We start from the raw sequence: 20,712 nt of genomic DNA, 5'->3' as shown, positions 1-20,712 counted from the left end.
CTGCAGCTAGGAAAGATACCAGGATGCATTCCCAGCAGGGCTGAGCCCAGCTGCTTTAACTGTTAGTGTCTTCCCAGGCGAGACACCGCCATCCTGCTGCAACGTGGGGAGTGTCAGAACCAGGCCAGTAGGTGACTGCCACTTAAGCACAGTGCCACTGACCAAGGGCCCTGGTGTGTGTGTGTGTGTGTGTGTGTCCCTTTATATGAAGAAAATAGGGGTAAATGACATGGAGGAAGCCCGTGCCAGCCTTCCAGAGACACTCCCAGCTCTCTTCACCTCCGGGATGATCTCTGCCAGGGGAGGGAATTTCACACTGATGCTTCTAAAGGCCATACTTCACTTTTCTTCTGGAGTGGCCTGGTCAGAACAAAACCCTGCCCCACCTGTTGTCAGGAGTGTTAGAATCAAGCCCAGTATAGCATCTAAATCTAATTCTGCCCCCAACTCTCTAAAAATGCTTTCACGTTTCTCTGTCTTAGTTTTCTCATTCCTAAAATGAAAGTAACTTCAACTATTTCAGATTAGCACTTTCAGTCTTGTCTATAAGAAACTCTAAGCTCTAGTGAACTGGCCCCCTGTTTAAAAAGTTTGAGGACCCCTGCAAGCTCCTCGAAGGGGAAGGCAAATGAGAGCAATCACATTATCTTTTTCCATAAACGAATGTATTCCGTCACACGGGACTGCCATCCAGGTTATCTGTGGTCTGGGAGGCGCCGTGAGCTAAGTTTCCACTGGTTCAGAATGTTTTCAAATCCACCGCTACAGCATCTTGCAGTCACGGCTCGGGGAAATCAGCACCGATAATTCTGGTGGAAGCCCACGATTTTAAAGGACCAGGCAAAGGATGCTGTAAAGGTTTTAAAATCCAAAAATGCTGGTGCGTAAGCAGCACCTGCTCTAGCCTCTTTGTGTTTCTTGGGAAGCGGAGGTCCCAGGAGCTGATAGCATCTGCCCAAGGTCACACAGCTGGTCGGGCAGTGAGAGTTCACGAGAATCTGAGTGTAGGTGGTCTCCGGAGTGTTTTTTTATTTCCCCAAGTCTTTCCACTGTAACTACCTCTCAATTATTTATGGGATGATTATCTAGCTTATAGATTATTCAGTTCCTTTCTTTTCTCTCTTTCCATCTCCCTGCTTATTGTCATATGTACCACTGAGTGAGCAGGAAAACAGGAGTTGAATGTTTTAACTGATAATTCATTGGCACGTCTACAACTGGATTTTTATTTAAGTGCTCAGAATGCTGCAACTATTGGCTAAAAGGCACGTGAGGAGCAGCAGTTATTACTAAGCTATATTCCGGGAAATTGTTCTTTCTTTGAAACTTTAAAAAGCCAACTTCAGAGCCTAAGTCTCTCCTTGACATTAACACACTCTTTATCTCAGGAGGACTAAATGAGAAAGTCTTTACAGTGAAATCACTTAATTCTCTCCCTTCCGGGAGGAAGTAATGAGTCAGAAGGGCAGCCAGCTTTTAGAAAGAAAGGTCACCTCGTCCATTACTAGCTTGGAGGGGCAAAAAGGGAGGAGTAAAGGGAGGTGACAAAATGAATGAAAAAGCCAAAAAGCTTTCCTGTGAGTTCTAAATGCTGGATTTACAAAGTGACTTCGTTATTTGGTTTAGAGCACTGAATTCCCAGATCAGGCCCACTGTTACTCAACTATAACTGCAGAGTGTGGAAGTGAATTTTGAATTGCCAAAATACTAGCTTGTATTGCCACCATACAATAGAAGGCAGAGAGTTGAGTCATTATGCGAATTTTATTAAATTCATATTTCCTAAATCATACTAAAAATGAATTAGCTACACAAGTATTCTTCGAAATTAGTACTTTTGCTTTTTACAGTTTCAGATATTTCTGTATTCTGGTGGCTTTGGAGTGAGTCCAGGGTTCAAAGCCCTCCATTCGGGGGCCTCAGACAAATCGCTTGCTAAAGCTCTGTTTGCTCATCTATAGATATAAAAGGCAAAGTGACCAACTGTCCATCCAACCGTCTGACCAGCCGGTACATATGACATGCACTGGCAATCTATATATAGAAAAGGCTAAGTAACCGACTGAATGTCCGTCCCACCAACCGGCCGGCTGGTACATATGACGCACACTGGAAATTTAAAAATAAACATTGACTCACTCATATGCAATACATATAAAGCTCTCGCTGGCGCCAATTGCACATGTGTGTTTTGATCTGTCATTGTTGACCGTGAATTTGGTTGACACTTCTATTATAGAGAAAGGGCTAATAGTGATATTAAAATATTTCTTCTAATTAATTTCCTTTCAATGTGCATGAATCGTGCACCACGTCAATAGTCTGTAAATAATGGATGATTGGCTCTAGCTGGTTTGGCTCAATGGACAGAGCATCGACCTGTGAACTGAAGGGTCCCAGGTTTGATTCCAGTCAAGGGCACATGCCCAGGTTGCGGGCTTGATCCCCAGTAGGGGGGCATGCAGGAGGCAGCCGATCAATGATTCTCTCTCATCATTGATGTTTCTATCTCTCTCTTCTCCCTTCCTCTCTCTGAAATCAATAAAAATATTTAAAAATAATAATAATGATAGATGACTGCAGTACCTACACCCAAGGGTGGATTGTGTTAATGGAGCTAAAAGGTAGATATTATTATTAATATTACCATGTGCACAAGAGGGGACTTCCTCTCACAAGATGTCCCACCCATCAGGAAGACAATGGACTCCGGTTTCCAGAAGGGGACATTTGGTCCAGGTCTAGCCATTGGCCCTGTGATGTTATGGGCTATGGAGAGACTCACTCCACAAGTCATGAGCCAAAAGGGTCTAAACCAAGCATGTCAAACTCACGGCAGCATGCAATCCCATCCCAGCAGCTAAGTCAAGTGCTGTCTACCATAAAACGTGCCTGGGAAGCCAGGGCTGCTGTTTTAACACTTGGTGATAAAAGATCAAGCTTTCATTTTCCCGAGGCCTCAGTAAGTGCTGATAAATTATTTATCCCAGTTGGTTTGTGTGATTTCATTTCAGCATGGCAATGTTTATCATAGAAGCTCATTCTAATTGTGTAGTTTGGGGCACTTTCCTATTTTCTCCTCAGGGCACCTTGTGGCACCCTTTCTCCACCTCCCACTGCTGGGCTGATTTAGTACTATTTGCGACTGGGTACTATTCTGAAAGATGGATGAATTTCATTCTGTCTTTAAATATTTATGTTTCTTTATGATCTAATATATCATCGTGGTTATGGGGAGTTTTTTTCCCCTAACTACAGAAAATACACCATCAGTTACCTGTCAATTTTGTTTAATAACTCAGCTTCGCGATTCTGGGGCACTGTTTATCCGAGGCTCCTGAGGACTCTTTTAGTCTCTCAGTCCCCGCCAGAGTATCATTATGGGATTTATAAAGATCTTCATTGCACAGAGGATATTGCAACATGAAGGGCTTGGGTGGCATGTCCTTTATCACTCATCACACTGGGGGACCCACGACTAGAAATCCGGGCCTTTTCCTTTTGTTGTTTGCTCCCAGCGTGGAAGAGCAGTCTCTGTAGAAAACCAGCCATTCACCTCTGGAAACAATTCATCCGATTTCTTTCAAGAGAAATACAATTTCATCTGATCTGATGGGTTCAATGATACTTCTTAAGATAAATGATGAAAATATCAGCATCATAATACAAAGAAACCCGATTCTTTTGGTTTCATCTCATTGAAAAGCATTATAGCCCACTTAACTCCTTCTGTCTCCTTCCCTAATGCTATTGGTCCTTGGCTCAAGGAGATGGGCAAAGTTCTGCATCTGTTCCCACACCAAGCAGACCCTGCGCAGCCTCCTGCCCCAGCCTCCTGGCCCAGCCTCCTGGCCCAGCCTCCTGGCTGCCTCAGAACCTTTGGGAATAGGAGGACCTGGGGAGGGGCCTCAGAGCCAGTACTTTTCCCATGCTCCCCAGGCGCTCTGCAGTGTGGGAACCTCCAGTGTAGAACTGCAGCTACCTAGTCCCTTGGAGCTTTGAAAGAAACCCAGGCCCCAATTCTCTCTCATTCCATCTGTAGATCTATATTTGAACGTGTGTTCTTCCTGAGACATTTTTAAATGTGTGCTTAGTTCTACAAATGGGCAGTCCCTGGCTCACCTGTGCATGCAAGGGAAACAGAATTAGATAAGGCGGGCCTCATTTGTCCAAACAGGGAAGAAGCCAGAAGATGTGTGAAGCCACCGGGTAAATAGGATGCCTCTTCCTACAGCATTGGGTCTTTTTAAATTAGTTTTTTTTTTTTAATTACAACAGATTTGTTATGGAGGGGGAATAGGTCATGTGGATTTTATGCTTAACATGTAACTTCAAACAAGTTTCTGACTTGAGCCGGTACTGGGCCCCAGACCTCTGGCAGTGAGAAAGCGCACGTCCCTTCTCTCAGCAGTGCCTCTGTCTGCATTCAAGCTTATCCTTGAGCATTGATTCCTGAATACGTGGGTCCGGGAGGTTAAACTGAACACCCATTTGAAACCACTACAGAGAACCGGCCCCAAGAGGACCCTGCACAAGGATGTTGAACGAGTTGCTGCCAGGAGTCACTCAGGCACTTGCCGCCTAAGATGAGCACTTTCCATTCCAGCCACTCTTGAGGGCATAGTCACAAAGGAGAATTCCTTACCCTATTTGTTTTTAAACAGAGTATTTTATTTAGAACAGGAGGTTGGCAGAGCAGGAAAAGGAAATAGCCGTGTGAAGACACCAGGGCTCTCACTGACCCATCTCATTGTACCGGCAATTCGTAAAACATTCTTGAGCTTATGGAACCCCAGAGGGCTTCCTTGCCCCAGGAGGGCTTAGTTCTCCCTAGGACACCCATTTTTTCAAGCTTCTGCTGATGAAGAAGAAACAAATCCAAGGCCCCAAGCCCAGGAGTGAAGATTTCTGAGCAGGGGGTCCTGATAGACCCACAAGATCCCTTCAACCCTGAGGTTCCTTGAACCCGCTACCTTGGTCTGTCCCCTCAGTCCTGGCCAAGTCCCCACCCCGACCACTTTGCGTACCATCTCATTAATCGTCCAGAAGATGGACTGGGAGTGGCGCCTCTGCTCTCCACAGTGGGGCCTTGGAAATGGGGAGGGGCCCTTTATCGACTCTACTAGCCTGATGTCAGACTCTCTTCTCTACCTTTTGACTTTGTCTTTTCCTGCGACTCCCCGTCATTCAGCCACACTTCGCAGGCTACCCAGGCCCCCCAGCTCTGCCTTTGCTCATGCTCTTCTCTTTCCCCTAATCTAGAATTTGCTCCCTGTAAACCCTGCCTGGCAGGGTCCTACCCCATGAAAACTTCCTGGATTCTTCACCTGCCCCTCAGCGAGATGTGATTTCCCCTTCCTCAGGCACTAACACCTCCTCGTGGCACTTGGCATGCTCTTCTTGGCTGTGTCCTTGAAGACAGAGTATCAGACTGAGAGTCAGAAACCCAGGTTCCTATCCCGGCACGGTCACTCGCTGTCTCTGACATGGGCAAGCCCCCTAACTCCTCCGTGCTTTCAGTTTCCTTATCTGAGAAAGGAGATAATCACCGCTCATAGGTGCTGCGAGGGGAAATGACAGTGCGTGGAAATGAACTTGTCAGCAAAAATGCAGTGATTATTTCTCTGCTTTTCATTACCTTTCCTACTTGTCTCTGAGCCATTTGAGGAAAGAGACCATGGCTTGCTCATCATTGTATACGATTACCATTATTGCATTGCTGTTAATACATTATTGTTACTATATTTCTAACGGTTAATGTTTATGGAGCATGTATAATTGTGTTGGGCACCATTCTAGGTGCTTTATATAGATTGATTAATTTTTCAAATAATCCTAAGAGGCAGGTACTATTATTATCCCACATTTAGAGGAGAAAACCAAGCATTGCACAGAGCCTGCAATGAGTGAAGAATTGAATGAGACAAACACTGTTGGCATTGCCCACCCGATGATTGTTTTTCTCCCTCTTGGTTTTGTGCCCCGCTTTTCTTTCTTTGGAGGTAAAGGCACAATAGGAGGAAGTCTTGATTGAACTCTGAAAGACATGAGATCTCCTAGGGCTTCCTATTGTCATGAAGAGGCTCAGTGAGTTCCAAGCGGACAGAAATCGGGTCTGTCTCATTATCTATCATACTCCTAGGGCCCAGAACAACACCCAGTGATTAACCAATGTTCAGTGAATAAATAAACCAAGTCATTTATAAACAGCAGATCCATGACCACTAAAGCCACACAGATCGCTCAGGAGATGGTGAGCAGTGTTCTTCTTCCTCCCTCAGGCAGTATTACGAGATGCTGTACAACACGGCTGACGAGCTCCTGAACCTGGTGGTGGACCAGGGCGTGAAGTACACGGAGCTGGAGTACATCCATGCCCTGACCTTGCTGCACCGCAGCCAGACGGGCGTGGGAGACCAGACCACCCAGAACACGAGGCTGCAGCGGCTCAAGGAGATCATCTGTGAGCAGGCCGCCATCAAGCAGGCCACCAAGGATAAAAAGATAACCACGGTGTAGCGGGGGCTGGAGGGGGGGTACTGCGTGGGGTCAGGGGTGGGGGATGGTCACTTCTGGTTATTTAGTCAAACTTATACTTACTTTTTTCTTTGGCATGTTATTTGGTATATTCTGAGCTGACGTCATGGAGAGATGCTTTAGTGGAGAGAAGGTGTAAGGATTTTTTCCTCTTCCGTTTAGGCTTTTCATATACACTCCAAAGGGAGTTTGCAGTACAGAATATTTTGATTTAACATCTACTTTGATGAGGTCGATTCCAAAGGGACTTGGGTGGGACCGAGAACAAGGTTGTGTCAATGGGACTCTGAGAAAATAAATGCACGAGTTGCTGATGCCCAGCAGTCTTTGGGAGGCAGGCTGCTACCTAAGCCTCAGTCTCTTCCTAAATCTGCTTCACAGGTTCTCTTGCAGGAACAGTAGGGATCTTACCCTCTTGACCTTGTCAGTTTTCAGTTCAGTGAAATAAGTGCATGTGCACTGCTTTCTGTCTCAGTTGTCAAGATCAAATGAGTGGCTTCTCCGCTGGATGGAGCTCTCAGCAAACTTGCCTGAGCAGCACAGAGCGCCTCAGGGCTGGGGGAGAGCCCTGTGTGTGTTTTGTTGTTGTTGTTGTTGTTTGTTTCGTTTTTTTATTTCAGAGAGGAAGGGAGAGGGAGAGAGAGAGAGAAACATCAATGATGAAAGAGAATCATTGATTGGCTGCCTCCTGCACGCTCCCTACTGGGGATCGAGCCTGCAACCTGGGCATGTGCCCTGACCCAGAATCGAACCGTGACCTCCTGGTTCATAGGTTGATGCTCAACCACTGAGCCACGCCGGCCAGGCATGCCCTCTGTGTTTTATATGCAGTGGCTCGTCCACAGCTTATGAGTTTGTCTTTTACCTTTTAATTTTTATTTCTGCCGTATCAAAACCAAGAGCCATCAAATTAATGACAAAAATGGCAGAATGAAAGGTGATTCAGTTGTCTTCTTGATTTTCTCCCCACACTTTCTGGGAAAATAATGGCTACAAAACTTTTCATCTCACTGGACACATTGGGTGTGAACGATGCTTAGGTGCTCATTTACCCTCCTATGAGCCCCGCGGTCTTTCTCACCTTAGGAAGTAGCCCCGCCCTGTCTGCTCAGCTGAGTGCTAGGAGAGGGGCCGGGAAAATAATGGCTACAAAACTTTTCATCTCACTGGACACATTGGGTGTGAACGATGCTTAGGTGCTCATTTACCCTCCTGTGAGCCCCTCGGTCTTTCTCACCTTAGGAAGTAGCCCCGTCTGTTCAGCTGAGTGCTAGGAGAGGGGCAACTATGGCATCCCCCCTTTGTGTACCAGCCAGCGAGTCCATGTCTGAAATGCTCCTGGGTGGTGTGAGTGCTCACTGCCCCTGCCACATGGCCTCACCACTGTTCCAGGGCTGCCACGTGCTCTTGGCACCCTTGGGTGATCTGTCACAGAAGAAAGAGGGGTGCTGACTGCGACACGCCTTGAACACAGGTGGGAGGGAGAGCAGCAGGGACTTTGATGCACATGGCCCTTCCTCACGCCCTAATGGTCCAGAATTTGACACCTGTTTGTACAACTTTGGTCTTGGTGGGAACAAAAGAACATTAAAGTGTTTGAGAAGCTTAAACGTGGTGTGTTGTTTTTCTTGTATTCTTTATTCAGCAAACATTTCCTGAGCCATATATGTGCCAGTGCTGGTGGGCGTGGGCTAGCTCTAGACACGAGGACACTCATCGCTTTCATAGGACAGAGCAAGAGAACCGGCTGAACTCTCACAGCACAACCCTTGAGAGGGCCAGTAACCCAGAAACCGGGGGGCCCTCCACCTGGGGCACTGCCCCCTGCTGAGTGACCTCAGTCCTAGGAGCCCCAGATCCTCTCCGGGACCTCCTGTCTGAATATTTCCTCAGCTTGTCAGTCACTGATTTATGTTTCAGATGGCCTGGGAAGAAACCCTCAAGCGCAGCCAAGTTGAATTGGCAACTAATCCTGATGATTCTCCCTGTCAGGTCACCCCCATGGATGTCTGCGCTAATGCCTCCACTCAGTCAGTCAAAGATGTAATTGCCCGTCCCAGCCCAGGTGGCACGGGGTGCATGCAGTGGCCAGCAAGAGACAGCTCCTGTCACACGGAGCTTATACTTCCGCCCTGATGGAGAGTCGTACAACCTCCACTCTGATACGGAGAGTCGTACAACCTCCGCTCTGATACTGTCCTCCCAGGGCCCCTTTCTCCTTCTCCCTCTGCCACAGCTGTCCTGTCACTTCGGAAGGCATCTCATCTTGCAGGACCTAGGACTGAAGTCTTCAGCGTTGTCCTCAGGACTCTTGCTCTGAGGTATCGCTATGGCTGCCTCCCCGGGACCAGGGGACACACATTTCCCAGTAAAGCACAGAGGGTGACAGGACTCAGGCCAGCTAGACTCACTCCACCGGGGGCAGATCTGAGAAGACCAGCAAAACGGCCGTCCTTCTGGCAGGATACGGAAGCAAGGAGCATCCTGAGCAACAAGCTTGTGCCTGAGAAGCAACGTGTTTGCGGAATAGACAGCTGGGAACAACCGTCTTAATGTGGCAGGGACGTCAGACAAACTGGTCACAGTTGGGAGGGAGGGTAATGAGGTCCAAGAACAAGGAAACACAGAGGGACGGGCTCAGCAAAGGCCCGAGCCTGTCTCCATGAGGCACAGTTGTTATAAGAAGTACTTAATGAATGTCCAGATGTGGAAGGTAGCAGAGTGTTTTCTGAAGTGGAAGTTGGAGGGAGGCGTGCACAGCTGGCAGTGGGTGTCCTCGTTAGCTGAGGCCTGGGCCCGCCTGGGATTTTGCAGAGGTGCAGGGAGGCAGCCACAGGGCTGGGGTGCAGTGAGAGAGCTAATTACCAAGAACATAAAGAGATGCAAAAGCCACTGCAGGGGAGCTGGAAATGTCTTTAAAAAAGATGCCAACCCCGGAGAAGAGCTTCTGATGGTGGAGCTAGGTGTGGGTGTGAGGAAACCTGTGTGATCTGAGAAATCGCTTTAACATACGTGGGCCAAGGACTGATGTCTGTGATCAGAAAGACTGCAGGACGCTCACTCACCTGGAGGGGGCGGCCCCGGGACCGAGAGAGCAGTGGCCCGTAACAGCTTCACGTGTGTTCTAAACTGTACAGTGTTTGTACGTTCCCACAACTGAAAAGAAAAATAAGGGGCTCAGAGCTGTCCAGTGAGCGTAGTGCCCACTACACTGTGTCCCAGTAGAAGCGTGGCCTCCGATTCCCGCTGACTTTGCAAAGCAGTGATGGCGAACCTTTTGAGCTCGGCGTGTCAGCATTTTGAAAAACCCTAACTTAACTCTGGTGCCGTGTCACATATAGAAATTTTTTGATATTTGCAACCATAGTAAAACAAAGACTTACATTTTTGATATTTATTTTATATATTTAAATGCCATTTAACAAAGAAAAGTCAACCAAAAAAATGAGTTCGCGTGTCACCTCTGACACGCGTGTCATAGGTTCGCCATCACTGTTGCAAAGATACCCCAGGAGGAGGAACGCTGGCATCGCCTCACCCCACACTTACTCACCCACGAGGCCAAGCTTCCCGTCACAGGATTTACTTACTGAGAGACTCCAGGAATGCATTAGACTCGAGCATTAGTTCCTGGTTTTCGCTGTTGCCTTTATTGTATGATTGCCATTATGTTGTTTTAGAAACCGTTTATTGAGCATCTCATATATGTCAGGTGCTGGGCTAAGTGCTTTACCACTTTATTCCATTTGATCCTCGTGGTATCCTTTGAGATCTTATGCTCCTTCCTTTACGTGGGAAACAGGCTCAAATGAAGGCCTTCGCCCCAGAGAGATGCCAGTGCCAGAGTTCATGCTCAGACGCCCTCTGTTCCCTATTCTGAGCCAAACCCCCTCATCCCATGTGGGAAAGGGAGGGGACCTTACCTGCTATATTTGAGCTTCCAGTGACATTGGCTGATAGACCGACACCTCCATCTGCTTTTAGAACCTGATGGACCTTGGCTCCAAATGTCACCTCAGCATTTACAGATGGTTTGCTGTTGTACAGGTTAGTAAATGCCCTGTACCTCAGTTTTCTCATCTGAGAAATGGGATGATAGCTCCTAGCCAACAGTTGCTGAGTAGAGTAAAAGAGGAGTTCAGTGCCTGGCACATCATAAATGTTCCCCACATAATAAATGATATTATTCAGGTTCCTCAAGCCTGCTTCCTTGTTAGCCGTCAGTGAGTGTGTCTCTGCCTGCCAATGTCCTGTGCACAGCTCAGTCCACTCAGAAGGCTCCATCCCCCTGCAGGGACCAGGCCGTAACAGACGTGGCAACCTGCCTGGGCCTGCATTTGCTGTTGCACTTCCCACCTGTGCTGAGAATGTCACACGGAACTCCTACAAGTTCACAAACTGCTCTACAAAACCAAGGTAAGAAAAATGTCCCTTTCTTTTCTAAATCTACTCTGAGCTCCTACTTACCGTTCTCAGCAACTTCAGTAATTTGCTGTGGTTTCCTGGAAAGGCGGGCAGCCTGCCTTCCTCTGGGCTGTGCCTGTGTCCGCCGCTGAAGCAGGTCAGGAAGATGGCAGTGAGCACGGTGTTGTCATCCGTGTGTGCTGATCACTGTGTCTGTCACCTCTGCGCTGGACACCACTGCCCTCAGATCCAAAGGTCCTTCCTATGTCTCCAGGCTTCGGGCTCCAGGTGCAATGCCCAGTGTCCACAGGTAACCCCTCAGTCACCCCCACCCCGGTCCTGCCCGCTAGGAGGCACCATAGAATCTACAAGCTTTGGGGATCCAACACTCCAGGTTACACATTTCCCCCTCATTCCTCCAAAGCCAAAGTCTCATTCCTTCCTGCCACTGGGAGATCCAGGGTCCCTTCCCAAGGCCTGGACCTTTCAGAATAAGAGCCTGCTTGAGGGCGTTTCCCAAGTGACTCTCCTTCCCCTCCCGCCCCTCTTCTTTTTCTTAGTGAAACGGAAGTTCATTGGCCAGGCCCCTGGGGATAAAAGGAGCCAGGCTTTGGGAGCAGCCACGGATAACCTCCCACACGGTGGCAGAGGGCGGCGAGAGTCTTTTCATTCCTATGTGGAGTTCAGCGGCGACATCAATTAATTTCTCTAACTCACCTGTTGTGGATTCACAAGAGCCAGATAGAACTTGAGAGCTTTAATCTCATCCACCTCACTTCACTGAGGGGTCAAGTGAGGAGGTCCAAGGGCAGGGAGTGGGAACACCTAGTTAGTGACCAAGGCAGGACCAGCACCCGAATCTCTTGACAGCCAGTCCAAGGAGGACGCTGCATTTGGGAGCTCAGATGTGCTTCATGTGATTAGTCTGCCAAGTACAGGGCTAGAAGGCAAGGCCCTGCCTTCAAAGACAGGACCATCTCATGGAAATAACAGGGCAACATGCATGAAGCAACTATGGAATATAGCAAGCCAACATAGTGCGGAAAGCTCATGGTGTGGTTCATGCTAAATACTTGAGGAATTCAGAAAAAGGAAGAATATTGTAGACTATGTTTAACCAGAAACAACCTAATGAAGAGGGCAGAACGAGAGTATGACCTTGAAGAAAGTGCAGAACTGGGGTAGTGATGGGAGGATTTGAGATGGAGGGGTGCATTTTTACAAACTCCACAGTTTTTCAAAAAGTAAACAAAGAGAAGAGGAAAAAAAGCAAAACTCTCAGAAGTGTAGAGGATCAGCTAAGTATCGTTATGAAAACTAGTCAAGAGAGAAAACCAGTCAGGGAGGAGGCCTTTTTGTTCTAAACCTTGCTGGTGGTCAGTCAATACATGGGATCTTTGCATCCCCGGGAATTACATGTACATAGCATTTGGAGAGATGGTGTCTTAATGCACTATATGCAATTAAAAGTCTGAGATTTTGATCAGATTCTCAATATTTCCTGCTCTCCACCTTCCATGAATATAGTAGGATTGAATTTTCTGGCTCCTTTTGTTGGGGTGAGACTGTGTGATTAGGTGGCCAATGAGTTGTGAGTGGAAGTGTGTTACTTCACAGCCAAAGCATTTCACTATGAGTGTGCAACCCTGCAGAGCTCACTGTCCCCTCTGCCACAACATCCAGCAATATCCCAGACAGCAACCACTCAGTGTGCTTGGGTCCCAGAGGGAGGAAGATGCAGAGCAGAGCCCGGCTGACTTGCTGTCGACATGTGATGTAAGCATGAAATGAATCTTTATTGTTTTAAGCCATTGAAATCTTGGGGTTATTTGTTACTGCAGCATATCTTTGCCTATCCTGACTAATACAACAAAGATGCTGACCTTGATGAGGAGGGCAGATAAAGCAAGGGAGATTTAAACAAAGATTATGTTATTGCACCAAAGAGAACTATTTGAGCAGAGTGATGGGAATAGGAGCCAGATTTAGAGACTGGGGAGAAGAGGTGATGCTTTACCAATATCAAGTGCTCACTCAGCACATTGGTCCTAGGGACACAGGCAACAGGGATGTATTGTAAACTCAACGAGTGACCCTGGAGCCCCCAGTTTATTTATGTCTTTTGCTTTCTCTGCCTCCTTCCTTTAATTTCTGTAGTACTACTGAGCCATGCACATAGGTCTTAGTTCAGTGTTTCTGTTTATAGAAAAGTTTGTAAATACATCTAGTAGATAAAGAGCAAAATTCGTACTATTATAACTAACTGTTGTTGAAGCTTAAAAATCCTAAATTTTCCCTGAGGTCTGACCATCTCCTTGGACCAACCCCTTTTTCTTCGAAACTTTCCATCATAGCGCCATCCAGTACCAGTCCCCAGAGTTGAGTTTTGTCCTCTGACAACCAGACCCACTCACCAAAACATGAAAAAGACAGAGAGGAAAATCTGTTCTCTGTTGGCTGCCCTGTTCTCCAGCAGCTCAGAGGCCCTTGTATTTCTCTGATGCCCCATGGAAGTCAGTGCTAACAGCTTGAAGGAGAGCTGCAACTGCAACTTAAAAATGAGGAAACGAAACAAGGACATGCTGTTTCAAGAGACTCAGAAAGCGGAGGTCCTGGGAGTTTGGCGCCAGCTGCAGTTCACTCACCTCCGGTTCAGCAGACATTGAAGTATTTTCACGGGGGCTACAGACAGTCTTAAACTTCGAAGTGTTGTTAACTGTGGTCATTTCCTTGGCATTTCATCTCCGTGTTTTCTAGCTGCAGTTTGTTCGGTGCAGGCCCTGCCCCAGCACCGCCCTGAGATAGTCACACATGATCCCAGACCCTTTCAGAGGTCAGGAGGGAGTAAGAGTATCTAAGCAATTCACCCACATCCCATCCCTCCACTGAGGATTGGTTGCCTTAGTCCCCTCGGTCTGTAACAAAATACCAGAGACTCGGGGCTTAGAAGCAACAGAGATTCATTGCTCGCAGTGCTGGAGGCTGGGAAGTCCAAGGTCAGGGCCCTGGCAGGTTCGGAATCTAGTCAGAACCCTCTTTCTGGTTCATAATGGCACCTCATCTCCGTGTTTTCTAGCTGCAGTTAGTTCGGTGCAGGCCCTGCCCCAGCACCTCCCTGAGATAGTCACACATGATCCCAGACCCTCTCAGAGGTCAGGAGGGAGTAAGAGTATCTAAGCAATTCACCCACATCCCATCCCTCCTCTGAGGATTGGTTGCCTTAGTCCCCTCAGGCTGTAACAAAATACCAGAGACTCAGGGCTTAGAAGCAACAGAGATTCATTGCTGTGCCGGAGGCTGGGAAGTCCAAGGTCAGGGCCCTGGCAGGTTCGGAATCTAGTCAGAACCCTCTTTCTGGTTCATAGATGGCACCTCACAGGGTGAAAAGGCTTAAGGAGCCCTATGGGGGTCACTTTAAAAGGGGCTCCTCCTATTCATGAGGGATCTACCCTAAGCACCTCCTAAAGGCCTCACCTCCTAATACCATCACGTGAGTATTAGGATTTTAAACAAATTCAGCAGGGAGAACAGAAACATTCAGGCCAATTTGACATTCCTATTTGTCAGGTTCCCTTGGTAACCATCATAGCCTTCAACCATCAGTAGGAGCCATTTGCCTCCTCCCGCAGCTTTGCTAGCAGGCAGTATGCTACAAAGTGCGCAGACAACATTTATTAGTGAGGACAAAAGTCTTCCAACGTGCTCCGTGTGTTCCCTGAAGTCCCCGCTGGCCCCCTCTCTATTCGGGTGTTTACTCCAAGTCAAGCACAGCAATGCTTGGTCAGCAGATCAGACTCGCCTTCCAATCAGATCGAGAGACAAGGTTCTCTATTAATTGGAGGGATCGGGAACCAGAGTGCAGCTCCACAGCCACCAGTCCTGGCCTTGCTTGTCTTTAATTTATTCTTAAAAAGCTGGGCAAGGCTGTGAGGTCTGACCAGCCACGCACATGTGTCAAGCACTTGGCAAGTTTGCCCCAGGCCCCTCCAGAGAGCAGGTGCTGGCAGGGCCCTGAGCCTGGTCTCTGAGACAGTATTTCCCCCGGGGAGCCGCCTGCGTGGGCTGCCCTGCCCCTTACCAACATCCGGCCCTTCAGACGGAGTGTCACTGCCTCTCATCCCCACAACAGGACATCTGCTAATTGTCATTTTCCTAGTGTGGGCCCAGGTTTGCACTGAGTGGCCCACTGGGCCTTGGGACCCACAACGCTGGTGATGTGGTGCTTCTCTGACCCACCTTCCCCCGGAGCTCGCTGCTCCCTCCAGTCACCCACATCAGAAGCCAGACTCCCAGACCCCATGAACCAGTACATAGGGGTGCCCCACCCCCACCTAACCCTGCTGTGGCTCTACACACTGGCTCCCTCTCCAAGGATGCGGAGCTCTGTACCCCATCACACCAAGATTTAGAGTCCAGGGCCTTGCCCCTCCTGGTAGCTTATTAGTAATGCAGAGCTGAGGCCCCGACTTAAACCACAAGCATCCTCACCTGCATGACTAGCTCTTACCTTACTGATGAGAAACCATCCTGTCCCCAACCTGCCCTTTCTGAGTGAATGGCTCTTTTGAAGGGAGCCAGGTTTTCTGAAATGCATCTCATATCCAAATAAAAAAGAATAAATAAAACCCATTATCTTCTCTGTGGAGTAAGAGAGGTGTATAAGAAGGTTTTGCAAAGTTCAGCACTATGTGTATTGAAGAAACTATAAGTAGCTATGGCCATTAGGAGGCCCTTAGGGGAACAAAAGGTTGGAGAAGCAGCTGGAGGCTTGTAGGAGATATTAATGAGTTTGGAGTAACCACTAACAGCTTTTAAGCAAGACAGTGGATCAGGTTTTGACGTTGGAAATATCACCCTGGTGGGGAAGATCGATAATGAGTCGGAAGGTGGAGGACTAGTGATAATCCAGGAGAAGGACGGTGGTGGCTCAAATGAAGGCGATGGCAGTGCAGATGGAGAGAAGTGGACGGATGCAAGAGATAGTGAAAAGCCCGATGGCTTTACTAGAGCAATCCCTGACACACAGTAAACGATAAAGAAATGCCATTAGAGTGAATGAATAGGTGAAGGATGAATGGAATTGGCATGATGTGAGCAATGGCTGGATGGGAGGGGTTAAGAGGAACTGGCACAGGAACAAAGGAAGGTTCCCAGGTTTGTAGCCGGGCTACCTGAGCGGGTGGTTGCTTGTCAGTGAGATGGGACCTCCATGGGGGAGGGGAGATGCAGGGTTGAGTGGGTGGAAAATATGAGGCCCCTATGGGACATCTAGGACAAGAGCAGGGAGACGGCGGAGGGCTTTGGCTGGAGGAACAGATTTCGTAGCCTTTGGTGTCTTTATTCATTCAGAATATATTGATTGTGTGTCTCCTTTGTCTCAGCACTATGCAAGCATGATGGATACAGAGATGAATAAACTGAGGTCATGCAAATGGTGACATTTCTCTTAAGATCACAGTCACTACCACAGTTGATGATAACCAGTGTTCCTGAGGGGCAGGGAAAGGACTCTCCTAGACCATGAGAGGAACTGGAAATGGGCAGGACCTTTCTGGAATACAGTTGGCAGTATGTATCAAAAAGTTGGAAACTACATATCCATGACTCAGCAGTTTCTCTTCTAAGTATTTATCTGCTGGTCATAAGCACAAGATCTGCTCTCCAACAATAGGACCTTACTTCATTGTGGCCAGCTGTGTCCCACCAAGCAGGCACCCAGGAGCCCCGACCAGTTTCACAGCGGCAGGCCCAGGGCCCCTGAGTCCTGACTCCTAGGAGGGTCTCTGAGGACGCACCCAGATGCAGCTGCAGAAAGTCAGGTCTAACTCTGGCCCCTTGCTCGTGTCTAAGGAACACTCTCACAGAAGGGCACTGGCTCCTGCTCCAGTTGTATATCTCTGCGTAACAAACTAACCCAGCCTAGTAGCTTGAAACAATTGTTTTATTATGCCGCAGGAGTCAGTGGATCCAGAATTAGGGCAGAGACGAGTTGGGCAGTTCGGTTCCAACTGGCATCAATCAGGGCCGGTGGGCGGGACTGAGCTGGCAGCTGGGCTCGTCTGGAGCATCCAAGGTGGCCTCACTGGCATGCCTGACACCTTGGCAGGAATGACCCTTGGCTGGCTCTGCTGGGCCCCTTTCCTGCCCCATGTAGTCTCCGCCTCTCCACATGGACTTCTTACAGGATGTACATGATTCTTACATGAGGGCTCCAGGTACCAAGAGACCAAGCAGCAGCTGCCAGTCCTTTCAAAGGCTAAAACCAGCATCGTATCACTGTGGCCATAACTCTACAGGTCCAAAAGTACATAGACCTCCCTTTCAATACGAGGGGGATATCAAAGGATTTACAGCCATCTTGAATCCGCCACACTCAAGAGGGCAAGATCAGCTTGTGTATTTCAGTTATTCTTCTACCCCTCTGCTGTGTGGGCTGGTTCCCGCTGCCCCCCGCCCCGTACGTGTATTGCAAAGTGAAAATCTCTCAGCCTCTTTTTCCATAGATAATTAGGTTTATCACAGCAAACAAAAAAGGTCCCTTCTAATATCCCTCTAGCACCTGTGTGTGACACAAACCCAGGCTGGCTGGCTCCAGCGAGCTGCTAACCTGCCTCTCCCCCAGTAAGACTCTTCACTGTGAAAGAGGGACATTTCTCTTAAGATCACAGTCACTACCACAGTTGATGATAACCAGTGTTCCTGAGGGGCAGGGAAAGGACTCTCCTAGACCATGAGAGGAACTGGAAATGGGCAGGACCTTTCTGGAATACAGTTGGCAGTATGTATCAAAAAGTTGGAAACTACATATCCATGACTCAGCAGTTTCTCTTCTAAGTATTTATCTGCTGGTCATAAGCACAAGATCTGCTCTCCAACAATAGGACCTTACTTCATTGTGGCCAGCTGTGTCCCACCAAGCAGGCACCCAGGAGCCCCGACCAGTTTCACAGCGGGCAGGCCCAGGCCCCTGAGTCCTGACTCCTAGGAGGGTCTCTGAGGACGCACCCAGATGCAGCTGCAGAAAGTCAGGTCTAACTCTGGCCCCTTGCTCGTGTCTAAGGAATACTCTCACAGAAGGGCACTGGCTCCTGCTCCGGTTGTATATCTCTGCGTAACAAACTAACCCAGCCTAGTAGCTTGAAACAATCGTTTTATTATGCTGCAGGAGTCCGTGGATCCAGAATTAGGGCAGAGACGAGCTGGGCAGTTCGGTTCCAACTGGCATCAGTCAGGGCCGGTGGGCGGGACCAAGCTGGCAGCTGGGCTCGTCTGGAGCATCCAAGGTGGCCTCACTGGCATGCCTGACACCTTGGCAGGAATGACCCTTGGCTGGCTCTGCTGGGCCCCTTTCCTGCCCCATGTAGTCTCCGCCTCTCCACATGGACTTCTTACAGGATGTACATGATTCTTACATGAGGGCTCCAGGTACCAAGAGACCAAGCAGCAGCTGCCAGTCCTTTCAAAGGCTAAAACCAGCATCGTATCACTGTGGCCATACTCTACAGGTCCAAAAGTACATAGACCTCCCTTTCAATACGAGGGGGATATCAAAGGATTTACAGCCATCTTGAATCCGCCACACTCAAGAGGGCAAGATCAGCTTGTGTATTCCAGTTATTCTTCTACCCCTCTGCTGTTGGGCTGGTTCCCGCTGCCCCCCGCCCCGTACGTGTATTGCAAAGTGAAAATCTCTCAGCTTCTTTTCCCATAGATAATTAGGTTTATCACAGCAAACAAAAAAGGTCCCTTCTAATATCCCTCTAGCACCTGTGTGTGACACAAACCCAGGCTGGCTGGCTCCAGCGAGCTGCTAACCTGCCTCTCCCCCAGTAAGACTCTTCACTGTGAAAGAGGTATGATCGGCCCGGTCTCAGCCATTCACTCCGGGGAACATGGCTCAGCCAAGGCTGTGGAGTTCTACTGACTAATTATCACACTGAACGCCAGGTGTGACTGGCCATTCTGAAGGCAGCTACTTCGAAGTCAGATGCACAGACCTAATTATAATTCCAAAATACTCCTGTGGAAGCCACAGGTAGTTCCTCAATTGTCCAATAGCAGAGAGACCTGTCTCCTGTCCGTGTTATGGACGCATAAAATCTATCAGGGGGCCAGAGGGCTGGCCAGAAGTGAAAATATGGCTAGAAATTGGCAGGGCACCATCCAGGCAAGGAGAAGAGCTCCTACTAGGCACCCTGGTGACCCTGGGTGACCTCGCTGGGGAAGCTGATCGGAGAGGTGCCTAGAGACTGGTTGGCACCTGGTGCCCTTGGGTTATCTTTGTATCAGGAGGGCCTGGGAAGGTCTCCCTGAATGTAAGTGTCCTCCATCTACATTCCCAGTGGCCACACATGACAGGAAATACATATTTTACAAAATGTGTCTGAGAAGGTTACTAAACAGTAAGAGCAACACAGCAACAAAAACAACCCCTGGTGGAAGAGGGTATCTGATTGTCAGAGTTGCCACATTGTATTATTATAAACTAGAGGCCCGGTGCACAAAAATTTGTGCACCACGTGATGCTGGGCTGATGTTGTGGCATTCACTGTGACGTTCGCTGTGCCAACTAGCGGTGGGGTATCTGAAGCTGGCTCGTAACCCGAATTTTAGCTCGAAACTCAAAGCAAAAGGTAGCCACAGGTGGTTCCTCAATTGTCCAATAGCAAAGAGACCTGTCTCCTGTCAGTGTTACGGACCCATAAAATCTCCTATCAGGGGGCCAGAGGGCTGGCCATAAGTGAAAATATGGCTAGAAATTGGCAGGGCACCATCCAGGCAAGGAGAAGAGCTCCTACTAGGCACCCTGGTGCCCCTGGGTGACCTTGCTGGGGAAGCTGATCGGAGAGGTGCCTAGAGCCTGGTTGACACCTGGTGCCCTTGGGTTGTCTTTGTATCAGGAGGGCCTGGGCAGGTCTCCCTGAATGTAAGTGTCCTCCATCTACATTCCCAGTGGCCACACATGACAGGAAATACATATTTTACAAAATGTGTCTGAGAAAGTTACTAAACAGTAAGAACAACGCAGCAACAAAAACAACCCCTGGTGGAAGAGGGTATCTGATTGTCAGAGTTGCCACATTGTATTATTATAAATGTCCAGTTTTCAACTAATAGGTATTGATTTTCTTTTGGGGGTGAAGAAAGTGTTCTGGAATTAGATAGTGGTGACAGTTGCACAACCGTCTGAATATACTAAAATCCATTGAATTGTACACTTCAAAAGTATGAATATAATGGTATGTGACATATCTCAAAAAAATGTTTTTAAGAAAATGTCAAGGTTTCAACCAAGAAACGGAGCCACTCAAATAAATAGGGATGTCTGGCCCATACACAGGAAAAGAGGCAGCCACTGGAAATTGTCCCAGATGTTGGACTTCCATACAAAGACTTTCAACCAGCAATTACAAATGCGTTCAAAGAACTAAAGGAAACCATGCCTAAAAAATTAAAGGGAAGAATAAGAATAATGTCCCACCAAACAGAGACTATCAATGAAGAGATAGAAATTATTTTTTAAAAGCAGAGGTTAATTCTCCTCCCCTTGAGTTGGGCTGCAGTTAGCAACTCAATTCTACTAAGTAGAATCTGCCAGAAGCGATGGCGTGACCATATTAGGTCCTCAGTACACTGAGGCTTCTCCTTGCCCTCTCGGATCACCTGCTCTGGGGGAGCCAGCTGCCATGTCACGAGGACACTCGCACAGCCCCATGGGAGAGCCACGTGGCAAGGAGCTGAGGCCTCCAGCCAACGGCCGTGTGAGTGGGT

General features: G+C 48.3%; 1 protein-coding gene across 2 annotated transcripts in view; it reads left to right on the top strand.

The window, feature by feature from the left end:
* The window catches only part of EXOC4 (exocyst complex component 4), a 653,645-nt gene extending 646,793 nt beyond the window's left edge, over nt 1-6,852 (top strand). The window contains exon 12 of one of the 2 annotated variants that reach the window (XM_014533235.1): nt 6,282-6,852. In XM_014533235.1, the coding sequence (XP_014388721.1) occupies nt 6,282-6,519 (238 nt within the window). In that variant the 3' untranslated portion in view covers nt 6,520-6,852. The remainder of the gene's footprint in view (nt 1-6,281) is intronic. The other variant, XM_014533234.1, reaches the window with a different exon arrangement.
* Nucleotides 6,853-20,712: the final 13,860 nt, after the last annotated feature.

This window comes from Myotis brandtii, unplaced genomic scaffold (genome assembly GCF_000412655.1).
Source record: "Myotis brandtii unplaced genomic scaffold, ASM41265v1 scaffold956, whole genome shotgun sequence".
Lineage (NCBI taxonomy): Eukaryota > Metazoa > Chordata > Mammalia > Chiroptera > Vespertilionidae > Myotis > Myotis brandtii.
The sequence above is the reverse complement of the archived record's forward strand: the minus strand, read 5'-3'. Positions and strand labels throughout refer to the sequence as shown.